This window comes from Neltuma alba, unplaced genomic scaffold (assembly GCF_004799145.2).
Source record: "Neltuma alba isolate B1F8T4 unplaced genomic scaffold, ASM479914v2 tig00011475_pilon, whole genome shotgun sequence".
In the NCBI taxonomy this organism is placed as follows: Eukaryota; Viridiplantae; Streptophyta; class Magnoliopsida; order Fabales; family Fabaceae; genus Neltuma; species Neltuma alba.
Genome location: NW_021636144.1, coordinates 118587 through 139006, shown reverse-complemented (window position 1 = coordinate 139006; position 20420 = coordinate 118587). Strand labels below are relative to the sequence as shown.

The following is a 20420-nucleotide window of genomic DNA, read 5'->3' as shown; positions in this document are numbered from 1 at the left end:
AAACTAGAGTAGTTGTAACTAAACAAGAGTAGTCACCAAATTTTTAAAAATAAAATTAGTTAATTGTAATATTAGAGTAGTTAATAACTAAACAAGAGTAGTCATCAGAGTTTTGAAAACAAATATAGTTAATAGTTAAAAAAGAATAGTTGATACATAAGAAAAGAGTCATCAAAGCTTCGGCAACTAATCATCTGAGTTCTGGTGACATATCGCCAAAGTTTTGGCAGCACGTCGAAACTTCAACAGTCCAAAATCAGCTTAGGGTGCTAAGGTGTCAATATTTTTAAAAAAAATAACGAAGAATATTTATTTGCAAGATTTACAAATTTCAAAATAGTACTAGAAGATTGAATTAAAATTTTAAAATTCACCCACCCTAGCAATTTTCAGGAGATTTTATTGTCTTTTTTTCCTATTTTTTTCCCCTTAAAAAGATGGCATTAGATTACGTAGAGTTGAGTTTTTAGGAGGGTTGAAGGAAATTATCCAGCACGGGACGCTGCTTCTGCTGGGCCTCAACGGTTATTCATATTCTAATTCTATCCGCAACGGCTGAAGTGAGTGTTAGCGGAGAACAAGAGAGCGCGAGGCATGCTTCGTCAGTGCAGAACAAGTCTGGTTAAGCTTTCCATGATCACCATTAACGCCTCCAAGTTGGTTTCCCTCCCCCTCCCGCGCACTATAGTATCGTCCACTCCCTCTGCTAACCTGCGCCCCTTCTGCACCATGAAAACCAACCACGATCCTCAGCTCGACCGCATCTTTGATGCAAAGCGGTCTTTCCGGACCCAAATGCGCAGAGAACTGAAGAATATGGACCCTATTCTGAGATCTCAAGAAGGTGCTTCTCTCTTTTACTCCTTTCCTTTTCTTTTTGGATGATTTTATTTATTAAAAAAAAAAGAATGAAGGCGTATTTTTTTTCCCCTTAATTGTTTTGGTTGTCTTGTTTCGTGTTGGGAATTATCCTGAGTGGTGCTTACTTTGATATAACAAAGAGAATTTGAGACTTGGAGGGAGAGACAACATTGTTGAAACTAGATGGATTGAATTTCTTTGATCACTGGCACAGAGCGACCAAAGGTGTGAGTCGATGTCATTCGGGATATATAAGTAATCGAATCTGTAATTTTCATGTATGGTAAATTCGTAATCAAATCACTTTAACAGTATTAGTGAGACTTCGAATGTGAACTTGGAGTTCAACATGTATCACCATCGCGCCATCTCAAATATGGCGGTCTCTTTGTAGTTATGAATTTCTGACGTGTATCAACATTGTTTCTTGCAGTGTCCTGCAGATTTCTTAACATATGAATAGTATCATTTGGTTTTTTCGTTCAATTCATTCTGAACAAGGGTGTTTGTTCTTCAGATGATGCTATTCAGAGGGTTGTTTTAGAAGCTCCGTGGTTCAAGAACAGTACCAGCATATGTGCTTATATAAGTTCTAATGCTTTACGAGAAGTAGATACATCAAAAATTGTTTCAGCAATATTATCTAACCCCGCGACAGGTGTGATCTGTATTCGGCCTTTTGCCAGTGACTGGCCTGCTGGTCATGTCATACATGCTTTGATGAATAATCAATAACATATCTTAGATTCTTAAACTTTTTGTCATACCTCTAGCTGCTCTTTATTTCCTTGTGAAGGGGGTAGCATGGCAATTCATGTTGAGAAATGGTTTTGAGCTAATTAATAATATACAATAACAAGTAAACCACAATTCAGATGAGTAAATATGTGAAGTCATGCATGTATGTTTGATCAGATAGTCAACAAAGATTGTTAGAACCTTGAGTGGATAAAGAATTTAACGGCATTGTTGGTGCTGGAAATATGTTGGACAGAATTCAATATCAATGTATGAAAGAGAAGCAGATGACGCATACAAAATTTACTACAAAGTTCAAGCCAATCTAATACTCTCAGGCTTTTGAGCCTACATCATAGTTATTGTAGGGCACCTACATGTATTGCATTGCTGTTATAACTTGAAGTTTCTTACATCTATCTTTCAACTGAAGAGGATCATGTACAGATCAAGAAGAAGCTTTACGTGCCACGTGTAGAGGATAGAAATAGCAACATGAGAATGCTGAGGATATCAACTGTTGATGATCTCGTTCTGAACTCAATGAACATTTTGGAGCCAACCTTAGTAGATCACAATGGAAATCCTCGAGAAGATGGTACAACCTTTTACTATTTTCTTGTGCGTTTCCTTATTATGTTTTATGCCTTGGTAAACTTTGATAAGAGATGGTGGGATTAGCATTTATTTATTAATTACGTACCTTGACTAAGTTTGTTTTACTGCACAAAGTTATAATATTTTTCGGGTATTTTACAGGTTATAATATTTTTCGGGTATTTTACTGCACAAAGTATTCAATACATTAACAATTCCATTATAATTTCTGATTGTATGGTCATTGTCCTATTCGAGTGGATGTTCATTATAAAACGTTGCAGATACTCGTCTTGTAAGATTAATGTCACTAGGATAGTAGTTTTGGAATGCAGTTGGGAGAATTAGGCATAAGATACATAATCCTGTTCTTCAATGTGGAAATTGTGATACTATTGGCATGTTGTCCACACATCATAGAGGAATATTGCTTTCGTGGTGATGCCTGACGTAAAGATTATTTCTAATTGGCTGACAAAATATGCTTCTTGTTGTTTCTCTTCTAAATGTAGTTTAGTTAGTGTTTTCTACTGAGAGCATATTAAAATGTCTGGCAGTTATGCAGGCAACTGACCCAATCGACTTGATCATCCTACCAGGTAATCCTTGGTCTCCTTTGTAATGTCATATAACTAGCAATATGGTACAAATTTATCATTTCACCATGTATGCTACCTTGACAGGCCTTGCATTTGATAGATCAGGAAGACGGTTGGGCCGCAGTGGAGGGTGAGTTTATGCACCTAACTTTTGTGACACTAGCTGTCTACAGGTTTAACCTAGGAATTTAGGATTACGCTTTTTGTTGAGTTAAAAATAGAACTCCAGTATTTTATATTACAGATTTCATTAGAAAAATCATACATAGATAATAATGGCTGCCAATAGAATGGCATTGTTTAACCATCCATACCCCTCCCCCCCCCCCCAAAAAAAAAAAAAAAAAGCCATCATACATGGGAGAGAGTTCCGGAATGTTAGGTGCTTTGTTCAACATGAGTCCAGGATAATTATACGTAGTTAAGCCATGACTTATGATGTATTCATTCGTGGAATTCTCAATAGGAAAAATTTTCGAAATTTCTCCACACTGTTATCGGTTTTATGTAGCTGGGATATTCATCTCTACCTTCATGTATATTTTAGTGACAACACTGAATACTGAATAACATGGTTCTCATTTTTCATTACATGTTAAAATTTTGCAAGTTACTATGATATGTTCCTGAGGAAATACCAAGAGCTGGTCAAAAAGCAAAATTGGCCGCAGCCACTTCTCGGTAATTACTGTAAACCCTTGCCTTGGGGAAAATATGTAATGTGCTGGCTTCTTGGGCTTAATCATTCACTTCATTTTTCTTCATCCTTGCTGTCTTTTACTTGGTTGCAGTTGCCCTATCATACTCAATACAAATAGCAGAAAATGAAAGAATAGCTGTCAGTCCTCATGACGTTCTTGTTGATGCTCTGGTATCCCCATCTGGCTTCTTCCCAATCAGTCCAATTGCTTTTAAGAAGTGTCAGTGAGTGTTATTCTTTGTTTGCCCCGCTCGGTAAAAGTCGTTTCCTAGATCTTTTAAGGACCATACTTATTCTAGTTTTAGCATATAGAATTGGTTAAAATCTTTTCTATGTATTAATGCAAACCATTAAAAGTTCTGGGCATTATTTATTCCGTGGTTTTGATGCAAGTCCAATTAATTACTATGTGGAATTGCTTTCAATAGCAAAGAGGCTTTAAAATTAGACATTGTCGCAAAGCGAACAGGTATGCAGACTCTCTACCCTCTTATGCTTTAGGGCTTGCTTTCCTTTCTTTCTTTGTTTTCTTTTAAAGCACATTGTAACAATGAAGACTACACAGTCGGTTGTATAATTTGTATCACTGTAAAAGGAAGTAAGAAAATTATTAATGGCAACAAAGCTATGGTTATATGTGAGGTTCAAGTATGGAAATCTGCTCCGAAGAAGAACGTATTACCTCTCCTGATTCCTTAAGCTGGGCGTAATTCAGTAAGGAAAGGATAGTATTTAAACTTAATCTCTTGCTCATCAGAAAAAAGAAAAGGTAATATGCTGCATCTCATTTTGAGGAAACCTGCCTGAGTAACTGATCACATGAGGAGCCATTTGGCTCACGGCATCCTAGAAAACCGGCTCTAGCAGGTTCAAAAGGCGGGTGTGTGTGTCCTGACAAATATTGGATATGCACATCTCAAAATGGAAAACCATGACTAAAGAAAGTGCATGCACTTGAGCGTATCAAAATCAGTATGTTTCCACTATTTTTTGCGGCCTGTCTTTGGTGCTCGAAACCTGCTAGCTCGTCTAGCAACATCCCATGCCTTTTGCGGGGCATACACACCGAACTGTGAAGCGAAAAAGGACTCGTAGCCAGGTGAATCAAATGCAAAGCCTGTGTGCTTTGATACCTCACGAGGCAGTTGAGACATGGCATAGCTCCTCGCCTCTGATGGCGTCAAATGACTCCCCACCTCCAGCAACTGTTGCCTGTTGCCAGTATCCGGTTCGTGTCTGTGAATCTCCTGAATAATCTGATAATCATAGGGGAAGAACCATCTCTGAATCCTGTAAGCACATCAACTCAAATCAATTTAAAAAGAAGTGGCAGCAGATAGAGAAATGGCCAAAGCCATCCCTTGCTAGACCACTCATGCAAGGAAGAACCTCATTCTATATTCCTGCCAGCACATTGATATTTAATAAAGGTTGTGTGCATAATATCCAATACAAAACTTGCCCATACATCTTTTTGTTCTGAGGGTTCTTGAAAGCCTTACCCTTGGAAGATGAAGTCACCCAAGAGGGCAGCAATGGGAACAAGCAGAAGCGTGAGGTAGAAATAGATTGTACTCATCAAGACATATATCACAAAATATACATTCTCCTGCAGGTAAACGAAACAGAAGCCAAGGTAAGAATGTTTCCAAGAGGTCATAAATAATGTACCAGTCTTTGTCAAAGATTACTTCGCTTAAACTTTAAGCCCTTAAAATAAAAGTTTAAGAATAATAATCAGCAGTATATCCCGGAAAGTTGAAATAAATTGCACTGTCGACAGACAATGAACACTACAACTCATTTTGAACTCTATAAATGCAGGGTCCATTATAATTTTATTGTAATCTTTGTCAGTTTCCTTCTTAATGAACAGCGGGCCAAATGGAGAGAGAAACAAATAGGGAGAATTTACCAGTCTGACCACTGAATATATAAAGACGAAAATAAACCATGCTAATATGCTTCCACCAACACCAATTAAGTGCCATCTTGTGACCGAATTACAGGTCATAAGTAGTCGTAAATTGACAGTTACAATAACACATGTATAGGCCATTGTACTGACATCCCAGTGTCCAAATGTTTTTCCTGCTGAATTTTTAGCACCTGAACTTGACAAAATCACAAAATAGAACAATATCAAAGACTGGCAGACCGACAAAATGGCCCATGTCGCCACAACACTCCATTTGAAGAAGACATTCCTTATTCCCTCCATGTAAAGTCCAGGATACTTCCTGGATAGAGATGCACTGACATCCTGGGAAAGGCACATGAAACCATTTTAATGACGACACACAATGTTTCAGATACAGTCTTCAAACCCACATTAAAATGCACAATGTTTCAGAAACCCACATTAAAAGGAAAATAAAAAGCAGGCAAATGTTATGTGTTTCCCTGAACAAGATACCATGTGGATGCAAAACGGAAAGATTAAAAAAAATGCACTTCTCAATGACGAGAATAATGCTTTACCTTGTCGAATAGTCCAAGAGCAATTACAGGCAATGCTGTGAAGATCACATTATATAATGACTGAAACCAATCATCATAGAACCTCTGACCAGAAAACCCCGTTTGAAAAGTAAACCAAAACTGAGTAAGAGTGAATGTGAGATTCTTATAAAAGAAGTATGTAATAACCTGCAATAATCAAGTTTCAATTATGTTAAGACCAATGAAAACAGCAACGCAAATGTACTGTTTGCAAAATATGATACCTTGCATATTCGAAGGTATGACCAGCGGCCATGGACAAGTAGCAAATCTGCAAGGAAACGAAACTGTGCAATGGCAAAATCACTAGCCATCACTGCTTGCATCCCCTCCATCCCACTTATGCCAATACCAACATGAGCAGCTTGAATCATGCTAACATCATTGGCTCCATCACCAATACTTAATGTTATTTTACGTGCACCTTTCTTGACTAGCCTTGTGACCTATGAGCAAAAATAATGCATGATATTTGACAAAATGCTACAAGCAAAGACCATCAATGTTTATCAAGGATGTTATCCCAAGCATTCTTACTATTAGGCCAAAAATTAATTCAGAACTAATTTTCCCCAGATGCAAAATCTCTTCACAGCACAGAAAGTCCAAGTGTGACAGCAAAAACAAGTTATAAGCTCCTGTGCAGCAGTCAATTACCTGTGCTTTTTGTAAAGGAGAAACTCGACAGCAAACAACCGCATGACAATTCAAACCCAAATTCAGAAGCATCACTCTTAAACTTGGGTCTAATGCATGCATTAGACTTTTCCCATCAATTACAAGTGCTAATTTTTGTCCATTTAGAGAGCGTAGATAGCTCTGTGCTTCCTCAAGGAACGACTTCAACTCTTTCTTAACTTGTTCTCTAATAAAATGCATAATTTCCACTGGGTCACCCTACAAATAAAGACATAATGCAACTGACATAGTGAGGAAAATTGTAAACTAGGTCTGAAGTCCAGAAACTAAGATTGCAGCTTACCCTTTCTTCAACTTCTCTAATTGCATCAGTTTCTGAGCTGATGATAAATTTTTTCATCTCATTGGATATTAAATTGCATGCTGCAGCCAGAGTGTGGGAACATGATATAAGATAAAACATGGTGACATTCTTTGAACACCAACAGAGAAGGAGAAAAACCAGATCTCAACCAAGGCAGACTCACCATAGGCTATATTTATTGCTGTTTCAATCTTGTCTCCAGTAAGCACCCAAATTTTAATTCCAGCTCTTTGAAGAGTCTCTATACATGCTGGAACTCCCTCTTGAAGCTTGTCCTCTATGGCAGTGCTACCAATCAAAATCAGATCAGTTTCTATAAGTTCCGCCACCTGTTTTATTTCTGCTGGTATCAGTAAGGATAAAATTTCATCTGAACATTCCACAATAAAGTCTTTTTCTGGTAACTTGAGATTTAGGGAATAGTTGCTGCCCTATTTTATGACAATACTTTTTCTAATTTCTTAAGATAGTTCCAGAAAGAAAGCCTTTTGTAAAACTTAATAGTACTACATGAGCTAGCAGCCTAACCTAATAAGATAGATAAGAACAACAGTGTTGATATAAATTATTTTTCTTTTACAGCATATGCATAAAAAATGCAAGTATTTTCACATCAGCTGCTGTGGAACATTCATCACTTGTATCCCCTATATACGAATCACAAATCCCTCAAAGTCGCAAGGGAAATTTCTTCAACAGTTAAAATTAAACCACCCAATCCAATTGTTGATGACTCTAATCCACAATGACATAAGAAGAGAGAAAATAAAGCGCTGAACAGCTAATATGACATGAATTAGAGCTAGAAACTTCGGAATCTCATTCTAAACATCTTAATGGTAAGAAATGAGAAAAGGCTGGAGAAATAAAAGTAATTCCAATTAAAATGATGGTACAGAAGATCACGGGATGCATATTGTTTTATACCTAGCAGCAACTGTGACTAGCTAGCTTGTTAGACTGGTAATTTTCATGCCAAACTTTTTAACTGTGATGCCTTACATTTGATATATGCAACAAATTACATTGGTGAAAATTTGACCAATGTAAAGACAACCAATTAACAAAATTGAAAATTTTCACCTAGAGATTGGACATCAAAACAATGGTTTTGTCAGATTTAAATTTTTGCAAGGCACACAATTCCAAAAATATGAAGAGGCTGATGATTGACATTTAAATAAAAGCTACCAGAGTATGATAAAAATGTACCTCATCCAACTTCTTGTCACGATCACTTAGAGAAGACTTGGCCTGGATGAACTTTTCGTTCCAACTTTCATATACATGATTACGTAATTCTTTGTAGGCCAGGCATAATGTACGTAAACCAGCAGCTCCAAATTGTTCCAAATACTCCCTGGTCAATTTCTTTATATCATCAGCACCATTGGCCAGTCTCTCGTAGATTACCGTATCAGCACCCTGTGAAATTCAAGTTCCTGGGAAGATGTTATCTTCTTAGCCAACAGCCATACACTTCAAGTCTTGTAAAGAAGCGTCAAGAAACCATTACCTTACAGTACAATACAAGCTTCCCATCTGGATAACGGCATATAACAGACTGGCGCTTTCTTGTACTATTAAGGGAGCAACGGTTGCAAAGCAACATCAGAAATTAATGCCAAAACCTTAGAATTAGATACCAGTTAGGGGGAATAATGACTACCTGTTAAATTCAAGCACATTCAAAATTTCGTAAGGAACATCTTGGACTTTACCCTTCTTTTCAACATGGGATTCGCGGACATATATTGTTGTTGGTGTGCGTCTGAAAGAATAATATTGATTAGTGCCAAATCAAGCTGCACTAACCTCAAAATCTAGCAGCTCACTATGCATAGCAGAACCAACCATAGTAAGCCATATTAAAAGCGTATAAAGGAGCCCGACTCCCACTGAGCATCCCAATTGACAGATCATCTTTGGCACAGTCTTTGAAGAATATGACAGTTTTTATCTTAATTTTTTTGGTTAGAAAATGTTATATATTGAGGAGAAAAGTAAAAGAAAAGAAGCGGATATGGTATTCTTAACAAACAGTAGGACAATAAAGAACATTTCAGATTCAAAAACTATACATGTCAAACATGCAAAATAACATCTGGATATCTCTGAAAATAATAAAAGTAAAAAGAGCAACTCTCATGAATAATCCATCAGTGGATATCTTTTTTTGCCAGATCCATCAGTGGATATCATAAAGAGTAGGATGGTGATTTTGTCATAAGTTAATTAAAATCATTTTGTTGATCATGAATCGGATAAAACATACCCCAAAAGTAAAGGCGAGAAAATAAATAAAATAAAAATTATAAAATATCTTGAAATCTATGTAGGCTTGTCGAATTTAGGATAAATCATGCTGTTGTAGTTTGTCTCAAAGTCAATCTAACCCTTTTTATTATTTGAAACATCTCATTTAACTCCCATTTTTCTTGTTTCTTTTTTTTTTTTTTTAAGCCGACCTTTGTTTTTTGTTTCATTCGGTCATATACTCATATTTAATTGAGGCCAAATCATATACGGATAAATTATGATTTACCCTATCATTTATGACCTTCCAAGTTCCTGACATATATAATGTTTAATTTTTATAGGTTTGGAATGTACCTCTTCTCAACATATATGAAATCAGCCTATATTTATGGTCCAACCTTCCCCCCCACCCACCCAAACACACACCAAAAAAAAAGAAAGAAAGAAAGAAAGGAAGAAAGAAAACTGAATGGGAAAAAAAGTCTCAGGCCTATGCTTTTTGAGATTTACGTTCTATTTCATTCTCATTACAACGTTCATAGTTATTCATCCTCATAAAAAGTGGGGGTAAAAAGTTAGGTTCCCTATTATGTTGAAGTACCCAAAACCCATCATAGTTATAATTTGTTTGCAGCTGAGAATGCGTGGCAAAAGGAGTAAATGACACAATCACACAGCAGATATGCAGAATAAGTTTGAACCTGTAAAAGAAGAAACCAAAGTTCTTTGCAGCAATGACCAAAGCAGCCTCATCAGGCGAGGCGGCTTGATACGTGATTTTTTGTGGGGACTCATCGCCCTCAGGGAGTACAGTATGGCATATAGCAAGGCATCTGAAGAATTCCTACATTGTGAACAAAGAATATTACATTAATTTGAGCAATATAACATGCCATATAATAGTGCAAGATTTTAAATTTTTGAATTCATGGCATAAGTATATTGTAATAACATGAAAAAAAATATTTACCTTACAAATGTTAGGATTAGGCTCATTCCTCCAAGATCCTTGCATAAGCCGATCATCATCAAAATTAAAGCCCCTCTCTTGCACTGCAGTGTCTGATTTATTTTCCTGTAGAGAAAGATTGATACTGCATAATTATGATCTCTTTAACAGCACAATTACTCTCATTCAATGAAAAAATGTACCACCTCAACTTTCATCCCATTACGCTCTGCTATTTGCCTCTCAATTTCAGTAACACCTGTTCCATAGACTTGTTCTCCAATTGAACACTTAAAAAACTCCATTAAGTTTCTTGTTAAAGTTCCTGTCTTGTCAGAGAAGATGTATTCCACCTACCAAGTCAGCAGCGAAACTGTTTAGTTCAGCTAAGAACTTCAAAAAGCCAAATAGATAAGCATTGAGTAAATCGATAGGATTTCTGTAAAGTATAACTTCTTGACACATGTAATAACCTCATCTGGGAGACGGTAGTTAAAATTTTATGAATTGAACACCCACCCCCCCCCCCCCAAAAAAAAAAAAAGACTGCTGAAAATTATGGAGTTATTTGGCTTGCTATTGTCCACTAGAGTCTATTGCACCTGCAACTTTATTTTGTTTACCTTTTATTCGTATCAAATTGTTGTTATTTAGAATATTTCATGTTATATTTTTTTATTTATTTTGCCAATGATAAGATTTTGCTTCAGTAAGCCTACATCTTAGGACCTAATAGGATAATTTGTTATCCTTAAATCAGAGCCTAAGTACTTTACCGCCTTTAATGATTAATTTGAGCATCTTACCAGTTGTGCAAGTTAGAGATGGCTTTAATTTTTTAATAAGAAAACTCTTGGCAGGGCAGGGATTGTTCAGGAATATGCAGTGGTTTTTCGTCCCATGCAGTGGGCTTTTCTTTCATTATTAGTTATTTTGCTAGTTACAGTGATGTGGGAATCTGTGTATAGGGTTGCAAACTAGACAACCGCTTCTGTTCTTGATTTCTTAGATGTTAGAAAGATTGCATGATATTGTGGCTTAAATTTTCTTCCTTTTCAATAATAATTCTTTTGTCATGTTTACAAAGAATGTGGTTTCAACAAACCTGCCCAAGTTCTTCATTTAGATTAGATGTCCTGGCCAATGCTGGGGTATCGGTGTCCTTATGGTACATGCACAAGTCCTTGTTGATAAATTGAGTAGACTGAATAAATTTAATCATCTGAAACAGTTGCCAAAACAAATAAAGTTTTCCCTTTGTCAATAATAGAGACACTGCTAGGGTATGTAATCAGCTGAGACAAACCTCTATTGACACATAAAGTGATATAGGGATGAGTGGTGAATAGAGAGTGATGAGGGTAAATAAAGTCAGGACAATAACCTAAAAAGATGAATAAATGGAGAAAAGTTAGAAAAGAAAGGAATGAAAGGAGATAGATATTCATCTTGAGGGAGCAAGTATTTGGTACCAGAAATCTGTTACTTGGGTTGAACTGTGCTGAGCCCTCACCACCTACATCAAGGCGTAAATAGAAATATTTGTTGTTTACAAAGATGCCACTGCAATTTACACAAACCCAAGAAACTTCATGAATAATAATACTAATTAAGATGATGTTGATGTTGATGTTGATGATTATAGTAATTATCAACAGCAGATTTGATAGTAGCAACAAAAAATCGGACCAGGGTAAATGGAAACGATCAAGCCTTCTCAACAATGTGCCCACACACAGTTAGAATCACACACCTGCCTATGGCTCCAATCAAACATATTCCAAAGAGAGTTGCAAATAGAGCGAGTATGAGTTTATCAAGCTTCCTCTCCAATGTACTTCTTTTAGAAGGTACATTCATGGAATTCATCATCACCTGCAATGTATTGCAAATGTCTGTAAAGCAGAGTCCATCAACAATCAAACATGATGAAGAGATCAACCCAAATAATTTGACACAAATAAGCCTCATCATATCACCAACAAAAAAATAAAGAGTCAAACTGCATTTCAAGTTCTTATTTAGAACTCAATTTTCTATTATGTTGTTTACATTTTATTTGTATTTGTTGATTTGTTCAGATATATACCAATATACATGCTTCCCATATCTGTATCCTAAAATTTCAGACATTGTTGGATCTACATTTTGCATCATCAAGGGGACATGCACGGATGAATGTATTTGTAAGGTAGTTGTTTAGTTTAATTTATCTTATTTTGTTTTATCCTACCTAATCTGAGAAGGGTTTTGACTGGGAATTGAATGGCTGAGTTGAGGCTGACCAATCCTATCAATTCCCTGTTTGTACCATTGTGGAACCTACAAGAAACTCTGCTTAACAGAACCAGAAAAAGATGATGAAAAGATCTGTATTGCTATGTAATCAGAAATAACTCAGAATAGTCGCCGGGAATGCAAAGCAACACAACCACACTCTAGCATCCACGAGGGTAGACTCTCCCTAAAACTCCCTAAAACTCTCTCTGAAATTCTTGTTAACCTCCTCCCTCTTCAGCACACAACTTCTTTTCTGTTCACAGAATCTCCCCTCCCCCATCCCAAAAGAAAAAAAAAAACTAATTCACATTTCCTCCATTGTCCCTCCCATCACTAGTGGGCCTGGTTGACCCATTTCTTCCTTCTTATTTTTCCAACATAAGCTGTAGTGGGCTTGGACCTATCATATCGACAATTTTTATGAAAATAAGACACAGAAACGTCTTCTCTGGTTTAACTCTATCTGATCCACAACATCATCTTTTAAGATTTTTTTTCTTTTTTTGCTACAACCTTTTAAGAAAATTGATGAGTGGCGTGCTTGAAAAAGATAGCTTGTCATTGCTGAGATAAATCACCATTTTTCATTAAAATTTTGATTACAAGCAATCTCAGCAATCAGTGCATACCCATCATTTCAGTTTCATAATTATATTCAACTAAATAGTAGATGATGGAACACAAATTTGTTATAAGAATCTCCTACATAGCAACAAACCTTTGTTTCATGCCCTGTAAAGATAACTATTCCAACAATATACCCTGTATTTTTTAGACTGCAGCCCTGAAAATGCAGGAAATTTCAGTGAGTTGATGCAGGATCCAGCAAAGAAAATGATTTCACTCACCCTAGCAATTGCGACAATTCTGGCCAGACTACTAGCAAATATATAGCTCATAGTAAACACCACACTTCAAACAGAATGAGAAAGAATAAGCATTACATACTCGCAGCAAGATTTGGTTTGGACTGAGAGGTAGTGTTTGTGCTTGAATAATAAGATTTCCAGTGAAGGTGTACAATGAATTGTTTGGTTGTTCACACTGAATTTCACCTGCAGTTAGTTACAAAACTGCTAGTCAGAACTCAAATAAGCAACAAGTCAGTTTCGTATATATTGTGAGAGCTGACTCATCACACCAGTACTAAATTGCTTCTTTTCAAACTCTAGAAAGATATGCCCTGAAAAATCAGCATGCAAGAAAAGAGATTTGAAAAGCCCTATAATCTGGATATAAAAATATCATTAAGCCATAAATTCACTATTATCTTCATGGATTCTGCCACTTAAATCTTGCGTATGCAAACTGGATGCTTATATTTTGTTCATTTGTTGCAGGATCCCTATTGCCATGCAGTATAAAATACAATTAATTAGACTTCACTTGCAAAGCAGAATGGCGAACATGTGCATGGATGTTCAAACGCATATTGTGGGGAAAGCAAGATTAGAAATGTGTAACAGCCTCAGGGTTAGAAAACCATGAAAATCAGAGAAAATTATTACTAAAAATCAAGCAAGTAGTCTGTGGGGTAATAATATATCTAGAAGATGCCAAAACTCAATTTCACCAGCTAGACAGGCAAATAAATGATTCCATGTGGTACATATATAAGATTTGAAGCAAAAACCCTTCCCAAAGAATTTTTACATAAAAACTGATTGACGACTGATTAGGAGCTTGGCTCAAATTGATGTGCCAAGCCTATGCTGATGTGGAATAGAAAAAAACACACAAAAATGAATAAAAGAAGAGCTGAGAAGAAAATTTTGGCTGAAAGGTGGTCACATAATCACACTCAACTATTATATGACTCAATCAATAAAAAATCCATACCTTGAAACTCAGATGCCTTCTCTGGAGTCAGGTAATCCCAAGTCTTCTCCAATGCTTTCCTGATCTTGAGATTGGTTTCCCCGTCCAAATTAGCAGTCTGTAGCCCAGACACAAAGTAAGAGACTGCAGTCTGCTGAAGAACATTGAAAAAAAAACTCAGCATTGGATTTTTTTTGGTTTGCTGGTAGGGAGCTAAACCTCAATATAGCAGACACCATCTGCATTCGTACTGGCCAGGAAAAGCAGATCTGCTGGAAAGAATCCATCCTGCTTAACCTGATACAAACAAAGATTGTAATTATAATTCATACTAAATATTCTATTTTGTACATAGGAACAAGGACAATGGTAACATAACAAACAGCAGTTATGACTACAAGTTCAGAGAGTTGGCTTGTGACGGGGCTCCAATTAGGAGAACCTATAAAGAAGAAAAAGTAAGTGGTGTAGTGGGGAAAGAAAGCAACATAACCGAAGTGAATCCAGTTATGAGAAGGAGGCTAGGTAGAAGGACATGTTGAAGCTGATGAGAAGAATTCTGGAAGTAGTTGGGATGAAGGTTAATATAAGGAGGCCTGAGTGAGAAAGCAAGGTTCACAAAATTTTGGCGAGGGTATAAAAGCCTAGTCTTTGCAAGCCCTGGTCTCTATTGAATATGTGCGAACATTATTGCAGCTTGAACAAATGATAGCTTACTTCCTGTGAGATTTAAAACGATATGATCTATCATCACTGTTGATATCTTTGCAAGTAGATGTTCAAAACATAGACATTTCAAAATTCAATCTGGCAGATATGTGTACCACGCTCACCTTGACAATGTCTCCAACCTGCAGATTTTTCCAGGCTATGGACTCCCATGTTTGATCTTGCAAAACATCTATCATTCTATTGTTTATGACCTTGTCATTTTGAAGACGTTTCTGTTGTACATAATTTAAGGAAAAAAAGTATTCAACCAAAAAAAAAAACACAAATATCATGTTAATGCCATTATATAATATATTAACTATATTTCCCCTTTTACATTCAGATCACAACAGATGCCAAAAATATCTAAAAGCGTAATACAAGATTTCAAGTACAGATAACTGTTTTTTTTTAATAAAAAAAAGGACCTATTTACATTATAATCACAAACTATAATGCCCTATTAAAATTCATATTTAGAAGAGAGAAGGAAACCATAGACACCAAGTTTGTGTGTGTGTGTGTGTGTGTGTGTGTGTGTGTTTGTGTGTCAGTACAAACATTAAAAAGGTAACATGGAATCCCTACTTCTACCCATTTATCTTTCATGTGTTATGTCACCCTAGGTAGGTTACTATAAAGCACAGTCAAAGAGACGACCAACGCCCAAAAAGGGGTTTTTTTTTTTGGGGGGGGGGGGGGAGGGAATTTTCAGGGCCACATTTTATATCCAAAATCAGAAAGAAAGCAAAGAGCAAGGAAAGAAAAAAGCCTCACCGAGTCCTCAAAAGCTTCCTTAATAAGAGAGATAAGAAGCACCAGAGACAGAGGAACCACATTAGTTATCGGAGATATAGGACTACATCATCAGAAAATTGTAATCAGAATAATTGCAAACTGTATAAATAATTTATTAGCTGATAATATGTGACATAAGCGAAAACCACATATCAAGCACATTATTACTGATAACTACCTTCTCAATAACTACAGCATAGCAGGAAAACAAGATGTAAGGCCCAAGGGGGGCAAAAAAAGAATGAAGTAGTAAATGCATAAAGGAGAACCATACTAATGCAGCGGAAGGTCTTAAGTATATCACAACAAGATTTTAATGTCCTAAAATATTCAACAAATGTGACACTGAAAGAGCTTCACGTTCACCATTGCAATAAGTGCACCTTCAACTGACTTATAATTGCTGAGTCTTGTGGATTCAAATCCTTCACATCTCCCCATCAATATGCACACCGTACACATCGTACAAGAAACTCAATTCAAACCAGAAAATGCGACAGGCACAAACTAGTTGATTCAAACAAACTAACAAAAGCAATCAATTAATCAACTAGCATAAGCAAACTAATTTCTGCACAAAGGATCTAATTTGTTGAATAATGAACAGCTGATATTGAAAAATGCACAATTTCCGTCTTTCAAGGAGATGCAGAGGATTTTTTGTGCTCTAAATATTATGTTGAAGTCCAAATATTCCCAATGTATTAATTATCACGGAGGAATGCCAACTAACGAAAACAAAAATATTGATGCATTACACCAATGAGTCACGCAAGTTGGAAAACAATACCCTAACAATGCGCTTAACATTTACGTACCTGATTGGAGTTGCTGCCAAAATTGAGATTGCTAGAAAATAGAGATTAGCAACCCGCCTGAACTGCATCACAAACAAAAATCTCTTATTTCTCCAAAACATTAAACATTCACCCGATTATTCCTTTGTCCTTGTCAAGTAAAAACATGACCTACTTTAAATCATCAATAAATTGATTTAAGCATATGTTTCTTGGGCTTGGCATTTTCTAAACCATAGTTATTATTTGCATGTGAGTATGTGACACACTTGTACGACTTCCAAGTATTACAGTGCCTAGCATTTAGAGTTGTGTGAGCTAAATGAAAATGTAGATTTTTTTTCATATAAACCCATTGCCAAACAATCACCTAGAAACCTAAACATGAAGTACATAAACCCTAAAATAAATCAATGTTTAACAAAGTTTGCGAGTCAGCTTTGTTAATAGAGTGTGGTGCACCTGTAGCACCAATTGCGATGTCATGTAATAGAAAGCAAATATCATTTTTTAAAAAAATTGGAAATTACTTTCATTTTGGTTACTTTTGAGAATCAAAAGGGCTCAACTAACTTACCTGTTCAAATAGCCCTTTTGGCAAGAAAGTGAAGATGTTATATTTTGTAGTTGATATCGAGTTGCTCTGCCATAATGGATATTTACTAGTCAACATTTGATCAAAATTAATAAATTCATACAAAAAATATACAAAATGTTAACACCCGTGATTTTCCCAAAAAAAATTACCATCCATGAAAAGGAGCCCCCAATGTCTAGCAGCTTGCAAACGGAAAATTAAGTGATTTCAAGGTGTGTGCATGGGATTAGAGAGGACAATCAAGTTGTTTTGGCATAAATACTTGAGTATGGGAACGCCTTTCGTCACCATTTTTTAATTAATCAATTTTAGACACTCTAATAGATCCAATGTCTGCACAAGGAAATATCACGAAACTATAATCCATTCTTTAAGAAAAGTAGAAAAATGATAATTCACTCCCCACTGGCCATCATAATCCTATTTCATGCTTCACAAAATTAAAACATAACTCAAAGTCCACCACTTGCTAAAACTTAGCTTTAGAATTCTAACTAAAATTTTAAGAATTTACTCCATAAACGTATCTTGTAACCGATGTTCTAATCTGTATATTAGTTCTGGGTATATCAAAATAAAACATGAAATCTATAGACAACAGCTCATTCTTCAGACTTCTTGTAATGCACAGGAAAAGAAAATATGTCTAATTTTTAGCAAATTGGGTGTATTTTCTTTTAGATATTTATTAAAGCATTTTAACAGAACGTCTCAAATCAAACCTTTTGACATCTCATCACCAACACAGTTCACATTCCTATCAAAAAGGCAGATATGTCCCAAAACAAACAAGTAATTTTGCTTCCTTTTCTTAATATATTTAGCCGCAACTTTCAATGCCTCACCCATAGTGAGTCTGCTTGTCTGCAACCAAAACGGTCTCTTTTTTTTTCAGTCTTTCTTTTTTTTTTTTACTTTTTTTTTTTGGGAAAAGGCATTCTATGGGAAAACTTCCAAAAAAAAATTGTTAGGTTATGTTCATCTAATACATAGATCCAAAAAAAAACCTTGAGTTGAATAACAGAAAAATGTTTACATGAATAGAAAGTATTAAAACATCATGAGAAAGTTGGGGACCATTGTTTGCTTGCATAATGCCTGAAGCCCTACCATGTAAAAACCAAAGTTCATCGGACCATCATTCTCTGACCTCTACTACAATATGTTAATATAAGCTTAGCTTCATCGAGATACACAGACAGACAGAGAGAGGAGTATATATGGAACTTGAAGTGTCGTCGTGTAAATGCCTCTAAGGTGTAAAACAAAGAGAGAGGATGAATGAGAGCGCGTATACAGCATATTTCTTCGCTATTCACTCACTTCCTCTTTCTTTCTGTCTCTCTTAATATGGAGGCCCTTTAGAGGCTTCACAGTTCACACCTTAGTAAAATAACTCGAACCAAGGAAAAAGAAAACAATGATGGCCATATTGGCAGGTGGTGACCAAGTTGTAGTAAATAAATAGTTCTGATACAACTTAATAATTCATAACGGCCAAGTTTCTGCAGAAGTACATCGCATACATGAATTCCGAACAGCTTGTCAGCAATAATAAATACAGAGCAAGTACTCTCATGTCCTGTTTTGTCCCAACCAAAAATGGCAGAAATATAACTCACACCTGATGCGTATCCATCAACATTTCCTATTCCCAATTATATTCTTCGAGAAACCAGATGCCAAAATATAAATAAATACGATGAATTAAAAGCAGTAACAATGCGATGCATATAGCAGCGGCATGCATGAAACAAAAATAATCATTATTATTATAATGATAATAGAATGAGCAAACCATGAATGGACTGGCAAGGTTGGCCTTGCGATCATTGCAGAAAATGGTGCGCTTGTCCGGGGCCTGAGGCTCCACTCCACTGAGTCCACCCGTTCGAGACGAAGGTATTTGAACGCTGGCTCTGGAATTTCGATCCATTCTCGATGAAGAAGAAGACGAAGAAACGATAACGATGAAATAAGCCTAACCTATCCGCATATTCTTCAGTTCTTCTGCGATCGGTTTCAAATCAATCGTTGATGATCTCCATGGCTTCGTTTGGTCGACGCAGAAGAATCAGAGTTACTAGTGCACAATGCACATGCAATCCCCCTTCGAAATTTCGCCCTTTAGTTTCCTATTTTCCATTTTGCCCTTTTCCATTTCCATTTCCACTTCCTTTACTCATTTGGAAACAACGTAGTCTTGGCTTAGCTCCGCGCTTAATTCGCTCGCTCTTTTAAACTTGGTTTCTTTCCAATTTTTTGACGAATGTGGTTTCTTTCCAATTTCCATACAAGTATTATAATTTTTTAATCTCATGTACTGAATTAAATTTATATGTGAAGATAAAAAAATTTCAGGCCAACTATTATCTCGAGATTTTTGAAATTTGGTTCAAGCGTTTGGAGAACAAGACTTTGCTGCGATAAACGACGCCTTGGAGAAGAACAAGAACGTGCCGTTTTAAGCGCTAAACGGGAGTTTCGGTGAGGGCAAAACAGACAATAACGAAGATTGAAGTCGTTTAAAGAATGATTATTTGGCGCGCTGCCGCGGGTTATTCTCAGTTCTCACTAAAGTCACGACACGTGGCAACGATCCCCTTGGGAAGTTCAAGGCAGAGAATTTCTCAAGGCAGTTGACATTTGTAACGGCTAACGAAGGGGATGACCGGAGAGGGTCAAGGCCACCCATTTGCTTATTTTGTCTTTTTCGTATTTATTTAAGTACTTAATTTGGCACTCTGAAAATTTATTTGGATGTTGAACAAAAATTTTTTATTTGGATAAAAGTTTCTTTTTTGTTTTTAATATAAACTATCATTATATAATATTAAAATCAAAATCAAAATTACTGTACACTTTATTGTTTTTTTTTTGCATGTACTCTCTTATGTTTCAGTTTTTCATTCCCATAAGTGTGAAAATTTCTAGTTTAAAATTGAAATTTGATAAATATAAATGAAATAATTTTTATAGCTAATGTTTCATCTTATGCCATCATAACAAGAGATATTGGCATAAGATTTTTTTTTCCAAGTCAAAAAGAGGGAAAATGACATAAAATCAACATTACTGTACACTTTATTATAGATTGTAATATTTCAATTCAAGCACTTAAGACTTCAAAATCCTAAAGAAGGAAGTGATGCTTGATTGGTTATTTTACAAATATAGTTAAATGATAAAAATACTCTTATATTAAAAAGT

The 20420-nt window shown here is 36.0% G+C and overlaps 2 protein-coding genes across 4 annotated transcripts; one reads left to right on the top strand and one right to left on the bottom strand.

Moving 5' to 3' along the window:
- The first annotated feature begins 486 nt into the window (after positions 1-486).
- Positions 487-4119, top strand: LOC114713842 (5-formyltetrahydrofolate cyclo-ligase, mitochondrial). 3 transcript variants are annotated; one of them, XM_028898520.1, is made up of 7 exons: positions 487-844; positions 1379-1446; positions 2047-2197; positions 2754-2795; positions 2880-2925; positions 3406-3476; positions 3587-4119. In XM_028898520.1, the coding sequence occupies exons 1-7, from the start codon at positions 595-597 to the stop codon at positions 3721-3723; spliced, it is 765 nt and encodes a 254-aa protein (XP_028754353.1). In that variant the 5' UTR covers positions 487-594; the 3' UTR covers positions 3724-4119. The 3 variants fall into 3 exon arrangements, with proteins under 3 accessions (XP_028754353.1, XP_028754351.1, XP_028754352.1); XM_028898518.1 differs by having other exon boundaries at positions 1379-1519; positions 2033-2197; XM_028898519.1 differs by having other exon boundaries at positions 1379-1521.
- Positions 4120-4132: 13 nt separating this feature from the next.
- LOC114713813 (phospholipid-transporting ATPase 3-like) lies at positions 4133-19146 on the bottom strand. The gene is made up of 27 exons (XM_028898488.1): positions 19009-19146; positions 17190-17255; positions 16634-16695; positions 15795-15876; positions 15140-15250; positions 14526-14603; positions 14328-14424; positions 13437-13543; positions 13207-13272; positions 11962-12083; positions 11681-11771; positions 11515-11592; positions 11314-11430; positions 10415-10561; positions 10230-10334; positions 9961-10103; positions 8670-8771; positions 8517-8580; positions 8213-8425; positions 7164-7329; positions 6980-7059; positions 6655-6894; positions 6222-6443; positions 5977-6144; positions 5411-5758; positions 4998-5104; positions 4133-4785 (listed from the first exon to the last, which is right to left on the bottom strand). Exons 1-27 carry the CDS (start codon positions 19144-19146, stop codon positions 4479-4481), a joined length of 3627 nt encoding a protein of 1208 aa, XP_028754321.1. The 3' UTR covers positions 4133-4478.
- Between the last annotated feature and the right edge of the window lie 1274 nt (positions 19147-20420).